This window comes from Antedon mediterranea, chromosome 8 (assembly GCF_964355755.1).
Source record: "Antedon mediterranea chromosome 8, ecAntMedi1.1, whole genome shotgun sequence".
Taxonomy (NCBI): domain Eukaryota; kingdom Metazoa; phylum Echinodermata; class Crinoidea; order Comatulida; family Antedonidae; genus Antedon; species Antedon mediterranea.
Window position 1 is genome coordinate 5040654 of NC_092677.1, and position 17031 is coordinate 5057684.

The 17031-nt window shown below is 31.5% G+C and overlaps 1 protein-coding gene and 1 long non-coding RNA gene across 2 annotated transcripts; one reads left to right on the plus strand and one right to left on the minus strand.

Annotated features, from left to right (window-relative positions):
* Positions 1–4907: 4907 nt before the first annotated feature.
* LOC140057515 (uncharacterized) lies at positions 4908–6107 on the minus strand. The gene is made up of 3 exons (XR_011846956.1): positions 6071–6107; positions 5852–5971; positions 4908–5280 (listed from the first exon to the last, which is right to left on the minus strand). It is a non-coding gene; the product is annotated as an uncharacterized lncRNA (long non-coding RNA).
* Positions 6108–13144: 7037 nt separating this feature from the next.
* LOC140057240 (junctional adhesion molecule C-like) lies at positions 13145–17016 on the plus strand. The gene is made up of 5 exons (XM_072102811.1): positions 13145–13182; positions 14992–15039; positions 15234–15569; positions 16255–16563; positions 16703–17016. Exons 2-5 carry the CDS (start codon positions 14994–14996, stop codon positions 16978–16980), a joined length of 969 nt encoding a protein of 322 aa, XP_071958912.1. The 5' UTR covers positions 13145–13182; positions 14992–14993; the 3' UTR covers positions 16981–17016.
* Positions 17017–17031: the final 15 nt, after the last annotated feature.

Below are 17031 nucleotides of genomic sequence, written 5' to 3' on the forward strand. Positions count from 1 at the left end.
CCGATTGTATTGTAGTATTTAAGATTTTCTAATTTCGAATCCGATTGTACTAAAATTTAAAGTGTTTAAATCTAGATAGGAATAACATAGGCCTAGTATTTAATATGCTTTAATTTTGATTATACTGTAGTGTTTAGTTTAGTTTTTATATATAATAAGTAAGTATACCTACTTATATAGTTTTTATTTATTTATTTATTCATAGGAATCACCTTTTCATTCATTCATTTCATTTATCTTTTTATTTCGGAATATCATGGTGACATAATATAATATCCATAGCAAAATAGAGAAAAAAAAATCTTAATCTTTATATCGGCGTCACACATTTATCAGTTAATGGTGCATCCAATTTACAGACAAAATTACAAATAACATAAGCCACAAAGTTCTAAATACTAATACATAACATCAAAACAAAATGTAAACTAATTAATTAGATCTGTATGAAAATACATAATACGTATATTGTACAATATATATAACTACAAAAATAAAAACAGAACAACAAAAATACAGGATAGGCCTAAGAAATAAATAAAACTTACAGATACATCCTCATAGAGATGTCTGTAGCTTGTTTACTATATTATTAATCAATTAGTTGAGAGAGGTAATGTTGATAAAATTGTAGATCTAGTAACCCATGCTTTCATTAAATATGTTTTACAATAAAAATCAAAGATTTTTCCTAATGTTTCATTTTCAGTGAATAAATTGTCTAGCATAAAGTGGTGTTTTAACTGAGGTCCACTGATTAAAATTATCCCGGTACATACTTAATTATTGTCTAACAGAGTTTAATGAAGGACATTTAAATAAAAAATGGTTTACTGTTTCTTTTTCGTTTGTACTGTACACATCTTACATAATCCTGTGTTATGATTTGACCAGGATTTTCTACGACCCTCAAGATCTAGAGAGTTTGATCTTGTTTTAAATTTTAAATTGATACTCTTAAAATTAGTTTTATCTAACAAATATTGTTCAAGGTTTGGTTCCTTTATACATAGTATATTCCGTTAACGTTGTTTTGCATGGAATTTTGTTTTGCTTTGGGCCTTTGAAAACCACTCGTTATGATCAACTTGTTTATTATTTTTCCTAAATGGCTTTATCCAGTTAGTAGATGGTTCTTCATTAAATTTGTCTATACAATTTGTTTTATATAAAATATCTTTAGTTAATATAGTAATATTGTTACAAAATCTTGGCATTCCCTAACACAGTAGGCCTACCTAATAATAACATGCCTTTTTAACATGCTAGTTTTTGATGTTCTGTATTGTTCCTTGTAGTTTGTACTGTAGGTTACATAACAGAACAATTGTATTGTCTTCCCATTAATAGACACCCTTCTCTACATAAAACATAATACACCACACCCCTATCATAATAATGGTATAGTCCATATAAGTCGAGGTGGCCGAAAACGGCACCTGATCCTATAACGCAATAATAACAGGAAGGTAAATTAATTAACTTAGCCTGGGATTTTTTTTCAGTTCAGGGCTAGGCCTAGAATAATTAATACATGCTGCTGCATATTACTAGGCTAGTAGCAAGCAGACTGTGACAATCGGGTCCCTGCAGAAGATGCCCAGCTAAGCCCTATACATTGTACTCTTTATAGACTGGCCTAGGCTATATGCCATCAATCTTAGCTACATTCCGAAAATACAGCCAGCTTGCTGTACTATATATATTTACAGTTGAAGCTTGTTTAACTAATTTTTATGATAAAAATAAAACAGAACATTTTTTAGGGAAAATGGTTGCAATACAAGCCTGAAATTGAGAACCTTCCAGCAGCACTGTACAAGTAGACAGAGGGGAAAAGCCAGCTTAGCCATTTTACAACACAAACAAATGTTCTCTGTACTGTAGTAAGTCAAATAGTTATTTTCTCTTTTTATAAGTTATAACATTATAAGTAATGTGTTTTAATTACCATAGAAAGGTAGTATACTTATTTGACTATGTCAAAGTAAGCAATTTCACTAACCCAATTTTGCACTAAATATGCATGATCTATTTTTTCCAGATTTTCATACTTTGCTTTTACTTTTTTTAAAGACGTTGAGCTGATGAAGACTGGAACAGAGGTCACCCAAAGGCAACAATGATAGACTCGGTATTGGAATATGATTGGATATTGCAGGAAAATTATTTCTGACTCTCCTGCTGCATTCGGCCAATATGTTCTTGTCCAGCTTGTAAAATATTGTATAATTTTTTTTGTATTATATGTACAGTATATTATTTTGTAAACATAACATTCAATAAATAAAAAAAAAACTACTACTGTACAACAGTACACAAGATAAATTCTTCAAATTTACTTACACTTCATAATTTTACTGTAAATATTACAGTGCAAAAGGAGTTAATAAAATATATATATACAGTATATCTTATTGAATTCCTGTATTGTTTTTTGTGTCAATTTGTCTACTAATTATCAATGTTTTGATTGTGGCAGTAATTACGACAGCTATAGTCTTCTAAGATCGCTCACATCCATTACAAAGTGTCATTTTAATAGTAAGAAACGTTTCAATAAATTGTGAATGTTGCCACTGTACGATACATTTTATGTTTCTCACTACTTGCTCTTATTGTTCAATCAATCAACCTAAAAAAAAAAAAAATTTGTGTCAAAATATCTGCATAAAATGTTTATTTGCGGAATGTTAATTTGAACCTATTGCATTTGATACACAAAATATTTTTAAAATATTGCATCAGTAAAACATCCAAAACAATATTTAGATTTTCTTTTTTTTTTTATTTTCACTGCCGAATAGATAGTTGAAATCTTTAAATATTAAACCAATTCATCATGATTAAAACAAAAATACATCCCTAGCTAGCAGTGTACTGCCTAGGCCTACTACACTCTACTTCTAGAGACAGAAGTAGGCAGCAGTTAGGCTACTCGAGACTGTCAGCAGTGCTAGTAGTAGTAGTAGTAGACTAGTAGTACAGTAGCAGCAAATTCGGGCCTAGCTAGGCCTCTCCTGTTAAGTTAGCGAAACAAAAACTCACCTAAATGAATAAGATTCAACATCAAAGTTACCAACTGTAATTCTAACTTAGCATTCTGCTAGCTATAGTTTCCGTGTTTTCTTCAAGATTCGTCTCGCATCACTACTCGACTCTCTCGCACGCATGCATTGCTGCTATCGTTGTTGGCCGTTGATTTGGAAAGCATCATCATCCACACGATGTATCCATACAATATGAATATTTATGAGCTAACTCAGGTCAAGGGTTAAATTAAACCGGAACACATTTGTCTTCCAGACAAATAGCTTCCGGTTGGTTAATTTTTGCATTAAATTGCGATTTTCCCGTGTAAAAAATTATTTTTTTCAATCCAAATTGAGGTCAAAGTGAATAACTTTTATGTGCAATTAAAATGGCCTATTCAAGAAAAATATTGAAAAAAAAAATTTTCAGGGGGACAATACATCTTTAACAACGAACTTTTAAATGGGTTGTCTGTACAACACAGAGTAGACCTCGTATCTTGTATCATCATAAAGGTACGATAAACAAAACAATTATTGTTTTCATTTGCATAAGATGTTTTCAGTGTGACTTTCTATACAGTTTGCAGTATACTTTCTATTACTAACTTTCTATTATTTTATATTTACATAAGTTGTTTTAAACGTTAGCAATATAACAGATCTTCATTTGAAAATGGTTTTTTTGTGTATTAATTAACAGTAGGCCTAGGCCTACTATTTAATGCAATAACCCAAGTTAATGCTGTTACATATTGTACTAAAAAATGTACATTACAAATAAGAATAGGCCTACTATGAGAAGGATATAATATGCTGCTGATTCTTAAAAACATTTCTCCAAAATATTTCTTTCACGATTATGTATCTAAATATCTCTGTGTATAACATTATCCATATATTGTAAATTAACAAAAAGTTCCCCTCTCCTATGAAATATCCGAAAAGTATGGAACGCCGTTTACGTAACATTTCGATGATATGAATTTTATGACGCGATATGTGAATGAAATGCATCGATATGAATTGAATGGCGCGATAGATGAATGAAATGTTTTGAATTGAATGCTTTGAATGAAATGTTTTGAATTGAATGTTTTAATGAAATATTTTGAATGAAATGTTTTGAATTGAATGTTTTGAATTGAATGTTTTGAATGAAATGTTTTGAATGAAATGTTTTGAATGAAATGTTTTGAACGAAATGTTTTGAACGAAATGTTTTGAATGAAATGTTTTGAATGAAATGAAAAGTCAAACTATTGGCGGCGTATGTCATTCCCGTTCGCGATTTTTTCTCAACCTCTTAGGCCTAAGTCTGGGTACCCTCATCTCCTTTCCACGCTGTCATCAATATGGATCCTTTACAGAGAATCCTAACAGACTTGAAACAGTGGAATACATATTTCCAAACCCAGGTCTGTTCGGATTCTCTGTAAAGGCAGCGTGGAAAAGAGATGAGGGTACCCAGGCTTAGGCCTAAGAGGTTGAGAAAAAAATCGCGAGCGGGAATGACATACGCCACCAATAGTTTGACTTTTCAATTCAATTCAAACATTTCATTCAAAACATTTCATTCAAAACATTTCATTCAAAACATTTCATTCAAAACATTTCATTTAAAACATTTCATTTAAAACATTGCATTCAAAACATTTCATTCAAAACATTCAATTAAAAGCATTCAATTCAAAACATTTCATTCATATATCGCGCCATTCAATTCATATCGATGCATTTCATTCACATATCGCGTCATACAATTCATATCATCGAAATGTTGCGTAAACGGCGTTCCATAGAAAAGCATCGGAGCAGTATGCTTTTTATAACGCGATAGTAAACATTTGTTTTTAATTTTTTAAAAGAGGGCGTTGCGTTTCTCCGAGTAATAATATGCCTAATGGCTACAACGAAATAAACATGACAGAACAGAGAAGATGGAAAATGTTTATATCGCTCACCTCTTCCAAATTACGAATTTAAAATTCAACGTTTTATTTCTACCAACTGTACTTAATCATGGTTATCTTAGCTTAGACCCTAATTTTACTTTTCATAAATGTGTAACTTAAACATATTGATTCGGGATGAACGTTTAGTCGTATAACTGTTCACAATAATGTGGTTCTGCAACCTTTTCTTTCTGTGACGTAATACAATCACGAGGCTCTTCGTAAATGACCTCTTGACTTGACGAAATAAGACTTTCGGCAGTTTTACATTCGATTTTAATCTCTTTTCTTTCCTACAAAACAAAAAGTAAAACAAAAAATAAAAACAATAGCAATAATTGATTGTTACTATTAATTGTTATAAAACAAAATATTGTTTGTTGGTTATCAATGTATGTACCGTGTCGTAGAAAAGATGGTTTATTAGTCACTAAAAATAATAGAAATATTATATACTGGCTATATTTATTAATGTCAACATAATCTTGCCTACACTGCTGAACGATATGTTTTGTTCGGTTGCTCGTTTGCCACTTGGATGCAACGTAATGAATTGTTGATTTTTTTTCCCGCTCTTCAGTTTGTCAAATTGAAAAAACTTCGGTGTTTATTGAGTACAACCATAGGGGAATTTCTCCATGGTATAACAATTTAAGTTTCTTTGTTAAGCAATCAAGATCAATTAAAATACTGTACACAAATTTCAAAATAAAACTTAAATAGAAAAACATTTGCGCAAAGGAACAGACATTGATGACAAGAAAAGTTTCCATTATTTCCACTTTGGTCCTGTAAAAACAGTTAACTGAACAGAGTTGTCAAAGTTGATTGTAAATCGGATTTTTCTGTTATTAACATTTTTACCTGTGTTCTTGTCCTAAATTGGCCTCTGTTGAGCTCACTGTAAACGTCCACATTGGATTGAGATTTCACTTGGCATTGAAGATTTTGATATTTTGAATGGACTTCTCTTAATCGTCTTTGCTAAAGAAACAATTTTAATAAAAAGTATTAGTTAATTGGGCGAGTAAAGGAATGTTTATTTATCATCTTGACTTAAAACTGTAAACAAAAAGTACTTACATCAATACAACGTGCAAGAACAGAACCAAGAATGAATGCAATGATGATAGCCACAGCCACTGTACCCATTTGAAATGAATCATCTCCTGTAGAAAAAATTAACCGTTGTTTGGTTGTGAAATCATTGAAAATATTATCTTCAATACTGGGCTAAAAATGGTGAATGATCAAGTGGAAATGTATAATTCAGACACTAAACTACTACTTGGTAAATACAGTATGGTGACTTACCTTTCAAATTGTCTGTAGGCCCATCTGTAGGCCTACCTGCTTTGGGCCTACAGTTGTCAAGTGATGTAGAGGCATTAAGTTTTTTATTCTCTGCATAACATGTAAGATTTGATTGACATATCTCATCAGTAATTTCTATAATTGCTGTACTTTCTCCTTTCTTAACCATTTCTCCATCTTGTAATATCAGTACTGATGATGGCTTGGGATGGCCATCTGCTGTACATGTTGCAAAACAATCTTCAGGATTGAATGTTGCGATAATATCTATTGAGAGAAGATAAGGCTTAAAGCTCAAGAAGATTTAGAAATATTGTTTTGAATCGATATGGGCCTAACAGCAAGACAAATTACGCTTGTTATTGCAGATTCAGTTCATCACACGTTTATTTAGTTATGAATGTAACTGGGGCAAAGGCAGAAAAAATAATAAGGATATTCAAAATTTAAATATTCAGAATATAGATACAGACATTTTATTTTTACAAGAAACAAAACAGTGGAACGTTTTCTAATTAATTCAACTTATCGAAAATTCAGATCACTACCGTATTACATAAAAAACATATTTTGTATTGCCTCATATATTTAATAGTAGGCTATCATATATATATTTCTTTTTTTTCTACATACAAAATATTTCCAACTGTTTTCCGGCACTGGTTTTAGCATCAATTCCCTTAAACTGATCACTCTCTGCTTTACATGTATAAATACCAATGTCGCCCATAGTGGCTGCTTCAATCTTAAGGACATTGCCGTTGATATTTATCTTCTGTCCATCTTTATACCAAGTAATGTAAGGAGTCGGGTCCCCATCAGGTTTACTACAAGTAAATGTGACTGTGTCACCTTCATATGCAGTGATTGCTGAGGCATTAAGACGTGGCTGATCCAAATCTGAGAAAAGGTATAAAACAAATTAGACAGCAGATAAATAAAGATGTGGTCAACACAAATTACAACAACAAGAAGTGTATAGATATGCCTTTTGGTACTCAAGAAAATGTCAATTTAATTCTGGAGTTTTACTATTGGCGTGGCGTGAGAACATTCACAATTATAGACCTTATACTATTTAGTAAAAAAACATTAAGAATGTCGGTTTATGATAGCTTTTTTTTTTCAGGCTACATCATGATTATCTGGTATACTCACAATATACAGTTAGCATAGATGGACTTAATAATGTAATCATTCCAGTTGCTGTTTGTATCTGGCATCTAAATATTCTTTGAGAATCATATCTCAAGGGCTGTAAGATCACCAGACTAGCTTCACCAGGAGCAGTGTGTAACCGGAAACGTCCATTTTCCATCTTTTTATCATTCACAATTCCTGGGTTGATGACTACTTCATCTTCATTTAGTTCATCCCATTGTAGTGAAGTAGGAGTAGAAGTAAATTGTGAATAATCACAAGTTATCACCACTTCTGCATCGTCTTCTTTAGCTGTCTGGTTAAAGCTCGTTTGACCATGTGCTTTAAAATATCAAGCATATCCTATTGTTTATATTTAACTAATGATAATTTAAAATTAAATGTGTCAACCTAAAAATATATATATATTCTACATACAAACAAGGAAAAGAATAAAACTGCCCTCAACCAGCTGCTGCTGTTTTTAGTTTTACGCGTTCGTAATCTGGTTATTGAAAAATAGTTCAATATTAACTGACTGACTAAAAAGTGTATGGTCGTTTAGTTGTTGATTATCATATTTAATTTATTTTTATTATCTTACCGACTAAAGATTGTATATATACAATAAATAAAATTCGCTTCAAACCCATCTGAAAAAAAAAAAAAATAGAGAAAAAAACTTTTTATTAATATTGGTTTACAGCATTGAGGAAATCTATGTTATTTCGTCCATGAATATATAAAGTTTATATTATCTATAATGAAATCCTCATCGTAAATAATCGTTAACAACCAACAAACTAGAACAGAAGGAGAATCTATTTCAAAAGAATAAAAGCTATTATACATTCACGCTTGTTTCGTTTCACGGAACCGGAGACGGTGCCGTTCAATTCTGTATACATTTTCCATTGTTTTAATAACAACACGGCGCCGTCTTCCTTTCCCTGAAACGGAACAAGTGTGAATTTAGCTTTTTCAATGCCCAGCATAAATAAAGTTATATATCTCTTACAAGATTCTTCTTCGCTATCTCAGTCAATTATGAGTTTTGTTTTCGTCGCTGTCGGCTCGTTTCATTTAGTTATCTTTATTATCATAATGTCATCTTCACAATCAATGAAAAAATTATATAATATTTTTTCAATCTCTCCTTCGTCTTCTTTTTTTTAAATTTATAATTAGTTATGGTTAAGCTACTTACCTTTGTCTTCTCTGTCAAGAAAGTAACACTGTGTCGATTATTAGTATTCGTTATCATTTTAATAAAATTGTACTTTTTTGTTTCATTTTCGATCGCATTCAAGGACGTAATCACCATGACATTGATATTTAAACTGATGATTGGTTGATTTTTGATATAATATAGTGCCTTTATTTATAGATTAATCAATTACATGTTCTGTTAATAATACTATTGCATGCCGCTGGTCACTACAACCAGGGAAGAGTTAAATTGTTAACTCTTCCCTGCTACAACGATCTTGTGTCAACTCATGTATTCAAATTCAATTTAGGCTTAAATATATTGTATTCTTACAGGCAGCCATCACTCGACTCAGCTTATTCTTTATTAAAATCAATTAACTATAGTAGGTTATAGAGGATTACGTCGGCATAAACTGTAGGCCTAATTCCCGTTCGATGTTATATACAAAATATCATCTTCCAGAAAATAGTGTACATCTTCATAGCAAATACCGTTAAAGATGTAGGCTATCATGTCTCCCTGGAAAAATTAATTTTAACATTTTTGTTGTTGAATATGCCATTTTAATTTCAATGTTCCATAATACTTATTCACTTTGATCAAAAAATTTATCGGAAAAAACAATTATTTACCTGCAGAGCCTGTTATTTAAAGCAAGAAAGTAGTGAATTTGGCTGCCAGACAATAATGGGTGTTGGGTTGAATTTAACCGCGTTATGTCGTCTTTATATAAAATTATAAGTGAAAACATTATTTGTTTTCGTTTTTTTCATGCGGGTGACTTTATCAAAACTACAAAATGGCCTATTCAAAATTTGATTTTATTAATCTTAATTTGTCATGTTTTTTGGGGTACTATACATCTTATTATTACGGTGTATCATTACCGGCCGAAGCCTGGCTTAACGTGACTGTTGGACTTTTTAGCCTAGGGCATAAACCAATTACCCAAATGTGTTTATAATGACTTAGGCCTTCAGGTTGATCATAAATTTGCTAATTAAATGACAACATCATCTTGTATATAGGCGGGTCACTATCAGGTAATACACCAATCAGAAGCTTACAATTTAGAAGCTCTGATTTCATCAATGGTGTTTGATAATTTCCCCTATGTTTATAATGGAACATGCTAAATTTATTGTTTTAACATTCTTGGGTTTCAGATGTCAAGGTAACACATGGATTAAACATAGCAGTTAATTATGAATCCTTGTTACTTTTGTATACTGTATCTTTAGTTACAATCAATATTCAAATGTTTATAACTAACTAAAAGAGTTTTAAAACTTTAATTTTCATTCACTGTACATTTTTCTATTCTCAATAAATGCAGTCGTATAAAATGTTGATGGGTCGCAAACATGTTATTACCTATAGACATTACACTGATAAACAAAATAACTGATAGATTAACATCTACAGATTTTTTTACTTGCATAAAAAACCTTTGTTGTTTTTTGGGTAGTCTAGGTTCCAGACGGAGTTTTGTCTTAATATTAGTAAAAAGATAAATAATTGATTTTGGAGTTTCAGACAAAAATCAAAATAAAAACAAATAAATAAAAATAAAAGACTATGAATACAGACTTGCGGCAAGTCTACTTTTAGGGTAGATGCAAACAAATACACAATTGGAAAATATCCTCATTATCTATATGGATATTTTGAAAAAAGAGAGACCCAACAAAAACTTTAAATATTTACGTTATTGGGGGTCTCTGTTTTCGAGATTTTTCAAAAACACAGACTTCAACAAAAACTTGTTTTTTTGTTCCTTACAAACTTGGATATGCTTTACAATTTTTTGTAAATCATCAAAGTGATGAATAAAATGTGGTTCCAATTTTAACCATACAGAATAAGATGTAGGCCTATCACTTTTAGATTTATCCAATTTTATTTTCCCAGCCGCCGACTCATTATTTATAATCAACCAATTATTCATCTATATACACCAATCGCCAAAACATTTTTATTGAACAGCTCACAGACTACTGTAGGCATATACATATATTTAGTAGACTCTCTTTAAATTCCTTTCCTTGGTTTGGGGGTTTGCGCATGCCCAGTCCAAGTTTCCAAATACCCATTTTTTTCATACGTTAATTAGTACGCTTCCGCGTGATACAGTCTCCTCCGTCCTCCTAAAGGCACTGCGTGAAAATAACTAAGTACCGATATAAATATGTTACACATTAATAATATTGCACATTAAGTCTTGCTACCCATTATAGATATTGGGTAGCAAAACAAACAAACAAATCACAGATATAAATATGTTACACATTAATAAAAAGGATAGTATTTTGGTATGACATGCACATAAGTGTGTGCTACCCATTATAAATATTGGGTAGCACAACTAATTACCAATATAAATATGTTACACATTATAAAAAAAAGGATAGTATTTGGTATGGCATGCACGTATGCATGTGCTACCCATTATAGATATTGGGTAGCACAACTTATACCGATATAAATATGTTACATATTGATAAAAAGGATAGTATTTTGGTATGAAATGCACATTAAGGCTGTGCTACCCATTATAGATATTGGTAGCACAACAAATCACAGATATAAATATGTTACACATTATAAAAAGGATAGTATTTTTGTATGAAATTCACGTATGTATGTGCTACCCATTATAAATATTGGGTAGCACAACTAATTACCAATATAAATATATGTTACACATTAAAAAAAAGGATAGTATTTGGTATGGCATGCACGTATGCATGTGCTACCCATTATAGATATTGGGTAGCACAACTTATACCGATATAAATATGTTACATATTAATAAAAAAGGATAGTGTTTTGGTATGACATGCACATAAGTGTGTGCTACCCATTATACATATTGGGTAGCACAACTAATTACTAATATAAATGTGTTACACATTAATAAAAAGGATAGTATTTGGTATTGCATGCACGTATGTATGTGCTACCTATTATAGATATTGGGTAGCACAACTTATACCGATATAAATATGTTACATATTAATAAAAAAGGATAGTATTTTGGTATGAAATGCACATAAGTGTGTGCTACCCATTATATTTATTGGGTAGCACAACTAATTACTTATATAAATATGTTACATATTGATAAAAAGGATAGTATTTTGGTATGAAATGCACATAAGTGTGTGCTACCCATTATATTTATTGGGTAGCACAACTAATTACTTATATAAATATGTTACATATTGATAAAAAGGATAGTATTTGGTATGGCATGCACGTGTGTATGTGCTACCCATTATAGATATTGGGTAGCACAACTTATACCGATATAAATATGTTACACATTAATAAAAAGGATAGTATTTGGTATGGCATGCACGTGTGTATGTGCTACCCATTATTAATATTGGGTAGCACAACTTATACAGAATGATATAAATATGTTACACATTAATAAAAAGTATAGTATTTGGTATGACATGTACATAAGCGTGTGCTACCCATTATAAATATTGGGTAGCACAACTTATACCGATATAAATATGTTACATATTGATTAAAAAAAAGTATAGTATTTTGGTATGAAATGCACATTAAGTCTGTGCTACCCATTATAAATATTGGATAGCACAACTTATACCGATATACTGTAAATATGTTACACATTAATAAAAAGGATAGTATTTTGGTATGCAATGCACATTAAGTCTGTGCATGCTACCCATTATAAATATTGGGTAGCACAACTAATTGCCGAAATAAATATGTTACACATAATAAAAAGGAGAGTATTTGGTATAGCATGCACGTGTGTATGTGCTACCCATTATTAATATTGGGTAGCACAAATTATACCGATAAAAATATGTCACATATTCGAATAATGTGCATAAGTGTACTGTGATGTCGGATACACATAAAGTATATAGTTTGCAGGGTAGGTCTACCATAAGGATGGATTACTATTGCCATTTGTTTCCTATTTAAACTTACTATATAATAGAATAGATAATAGAGGAAACGATTTTTTTTATTAATTAATTTGGCTTTCTACTACTAGTACTAGTAGATAGTCAAAATAATGAAAACCCATCTAAAATTTGGTTAAGCTGCATGCAACCTTGAGAAGGTCACATTGTTGAGAACTAATTACTTATTCAGAAACATACCAAAGTAGGCGTGTCTTCTGGTGTCACTACCTTTCAGTGACAAGTTAGAAATATCAATAAACCAGAGCTAACAAGACAGATCAGGGCTAATCCTATTAAACTATACCCATGATTCGTGGGGTAGCCAATGCTCACGTTTAGCCAGGCTCCGGCCGGTAATGTGCATTATTAATGATAAGAACAATCTACACTGTATATGCTAACAAATATATAAAAACAAGAGTCACGTAATTACCCTTTTTGGCACTTCAGGCGTTCCATAACATTTTATTTTTGCAGTTCAGGGATGTTTAAAAAAAGTGGGCGTATCCGATTTCCCACATAGAAGCTCCAGTTTATTTTAGCAGAAGGAATTGAACATGTTCGGAAGAGGAGAGGTAACTATAGCCCAATTCTACTTAATTTTAAGGAGATTAGATTTAGCCTTTACAACCAGCAGCTAACGAAATGGGGGCCAGTAGTGCTTTTGGCCTAGTTTTTAGTGGGTTTTATTTAGGCTAGTTAGAGAGTTTTAGGCTAGTTAGCTAAGCGTCTACCACCCACGCTAATTTTGTCGGGGGAAAACCCAGAGACAGTGATTTTCATTTTGTGTGGGTTTTTTTATTGATTTGTCCAAAATTATTTTGTTTTGCAAATTGTGTTTAGCCAGACAGGGATTTCCCATAATTTTATTCTCAACTTGAAAAAATGAAATATCGGGAGGTTTAAAAAGCTATAGAGGGCGCTAAAATAATATCTCAAACCATAGAGGGTGCTATGGAAAACCTAAAAATATTTGTCGTATTCGAGTGAACCGTTGAGTAGTTTTTCCATTGAGTACTTCTTTAACGGAGTATTTTGAGCGTTGAGATTGTTCTTAACGAAAAAGCTTTCGTTGTCAACGTTTTCTATTCCAATGACTTTCTGTTGAGCACAAATTTACAATTCGAATACAAAAAGTACTCAACGAATCTTTACGTTCGATCGAATACGACAATTGTCATCTGCAATTGTTAATGTGTTTATTTCAGGCGTCCAGAAGGCGGAAAATAGGGTGCCAGCTCATTATTTCAATATTCATGTATAAAACTCATGAATGGATTAGGCTATATAAATATCTTATATCGAATGATAGTGATTAGTATCTTTTATATTCTTTTATCAATATCTAAAGTAATATAAATCATTGCTACATACATATCGGGAGAATTTTTTGGTTTATCCAAAATTTGAGAAAGACTACGAATTGCATTTTAACAGGAGACTTGAAATATATCGTGAGACTCCCATCATCCCTATTGGGAAAGTTGAGAGGTCATGCTAGTACTGTATAAATTATGTATATTTTTATATGATTGATACCGAATATATATTTATATCTTTAATTTCTGTAGTAATTAAGAATGTTTCATAGTACAAAACACTCTCATGTGCAATGTACACATTGTTTTTTTTTTTGGTAAAAAATATGCTACAATTATATACTGTAAAATGAAAAACAACTAGCAACTACTGATTGCTTTTGAAATGTAAATCAAATTTCATTGCATTTTCACATGACTGAACACCAGTAGGCCTAACTAACTGTTCAAACAACAATCGTAGGAAGGCCTCTGTAGTTTGGAAGCTTAATAGTCAATTTACACAGACATGGGGTAATAGTAGGGAGTTGTTAATCGCTGGTAACAGTAAGCTGAAAACCATGTAGGTTGTCTCACGTAGAATCTTACTGAATCTATCCTGAAAACCGCCTGTTTGCTCTGTGTTGTGTGTAAGTGGTCATAAGGAATGACATAGATTCTATATTTGTATTACCGTTACCGCTCTTCTGTGTAAATTGGCCTGTAGTACTACAGTAGTGTGTTTACTATTGTGGAATTTAGTTTCGCTTTTCATTGACATTTTCATTCCAAAGAATAGAACAATACAGAGCAAAACTGGGAAAATGGAATGGGATACAATTAAAGCTTTGTTTGTCAATCAGAAAACCGTTTTTGTCAGTACAGTAAATGGGCCATTTCTAATCTCAAAGACAAAATATATTTTTAAGATCAGTTTTTCTTGCCAGCAGAAACATACTGTGAACCCTAACGAATAAATAACAGTTATAAAATCACAAGAATTTTGCCCATGTCAGAATACCCAGGGTACATAAATATGTATCTCTTGACATGATTAAATCAATTTTTTATATTATTTTAATACAGAGATGCATTTACTAGTAGGTGTAGTCATATTCCTGGTTTTTACTAATGGTAAGTACCTTGTATTTCATTTCAATACAGTTTTATACTTCATGCTTATTATGCGATTGAAAGTATCATTTTCTGTGATAGTTTCTAAGCAATATTCAAAATCCTGAAGGATGAAAGCCACACAAAAAGACAAATAAAAAAGCATAAATATATTTTCTTTACTTTAGACCTAATAATATATTCTTTCATTTTAGAGGCCCATTGCCAGTTGGTGACAACATCTGACCAGGAAGCCAATGAAGGTGATGCTGAAGTGGGGATAACTTGTGATTATTCACAATTTACTTCAACTGCACCTTATGCAATACAATGGGATGAACTAAATGATGGTGGAGTAATTATCAACCCAGGAATTGTGAATACTAATAAGGTGCAAAGTGAACGTTTCAGGTTAGAAACTTCTCCTGGTAAAGCTAATCTGGTGATGTCACAACCGCTGAGAAAAGATTCTCAAAGAATATTTCAATGTCAGATAAAAACACTAAGTGGAGATATTCAGTTATCAAATCCATCTATTCTAACTGTATATTGTGAGTAAAGTAGATTTAATATTCTGTTATTATACCACTATTTCTGATGTAATACAATATTGCACCTCAGTAGAAGTTAACCTTTTTAGTAGATAGAGTCCTGGAGCATCAGTTTGGTAGTAGGGGTGTGAGAGACCGAGGTGAACACATTTTAGACAATAGACCTTTAGCTGCACCTAGAAATTTCATTTAAACTTGGAATTTATTGACTTTATTTATTATTATTTTTCTGTTCTATCAATGTTTTATCTGAAAAATATAGAACACTAACAATGAAAGTGCTAAAAGTATAATGAATAAAAATATCCAATCTGCAGACAGTACTATTTTGATCTTAGATCTTGTCAGTGCAGCTCAGGTTTCACAATTATTATATAGCTTGAGCTATGTTGGATATGGTACAATGATTATGAACACAAAGAGTGCACAAACTCAACGAGCGTGAAATGAAAAATTCTATTAAATAATAAATTATTCTAACAAAAATGCATGGTGTGGATTTGAAGAGTGCTAGTCTAGAAAACAACATGCTTTTGTATATAGCAGAATGTAGAGAAGTGTAATATCTTATCTGCATAAAGAATAAATATAAATAAAAAAAATTATTTAACAACATTAATGATCTTTACTCTAGAAAATGTATTCTTAAAAAATACATTTATATTTTCTTTCTTTTGATAATCAGACTTAAATCAACCACTTCTTGATGCCTCAGCAAGTACTGTCTATGAAGGTCAATCAGTGACCTTTACCTGTAGTAAACCTGATGGTTATCCTATTCCTGACATTATTTGGTATAGAGATGGACAGACAGTCAACACCGACAACCCTTCTAGATATGAGATTGCAAATAGCAGTACAGAGTTAGTTCTTAAGATTAGATCTGCTACTGATGAAGATGGTGGGAGATATACATGTAAAGCAGGAAGTGATCAGTTTAAAGGAGATGATGCTAGAACAAGTGAAGGAAAACAGTTGATTGTAATTGGATATTGTATGTACACATTACTTTTAACATTACTATTAATAATTGTCTTGTTAAAAGTATGATTTATGTGATTTAAATTTGATTTTAGTTTTAGTTTAAATCTAGAGATAGACAGCATTAACATGAGCTAAATTTGTCTTTTTAGATATTTCCATTAATTTTACATCTGATGGTAGTTTTGCAACCTGTTCAGCAGATGGCTATCCCAGACCATTATCAGTATTGATATTACAAGATGGAGAAGTGGTTAAGAAAAGAGAAAATACAGCAACTATAGAAATTAATGATGAGATATGTCAATCAAGTCTTACCTGTAATGCAGAAAATGGAAAACTTAATCAAACAGCAGCATTAGAGAACTGTGGTCCAGGTCATACAGTATTCAAAATACAATTATTACAAAGCTATACATACAAGTTTTAAAACAATATTTTAAGAAATTTAAAAATGATGTTATAAAATAGGTCTTCCTGG

Coding starts and splice junctions, on each gene's coding strand:
- LOC140057240 (XM_072102811.1), top strand. CDS start 14,994: ATGCATTTACTAGTAGGTGTAGTCATATTCCTGGTTTTTACTAATG. Junction 15,040..15,233: donor ATTCCTGGTTTTTACTAATG/GTAAGTACCTTG, acceptor CTTTCATTTTAG/AGGCCCATTGCCAGTTGGTG. Junction 16,564..16,702: donor GTTGATTGTAATTGGATATT/GTATGTACACAT, acceptor TTGTCTTTTTAG/ATATTTCCATTAATTTTACA.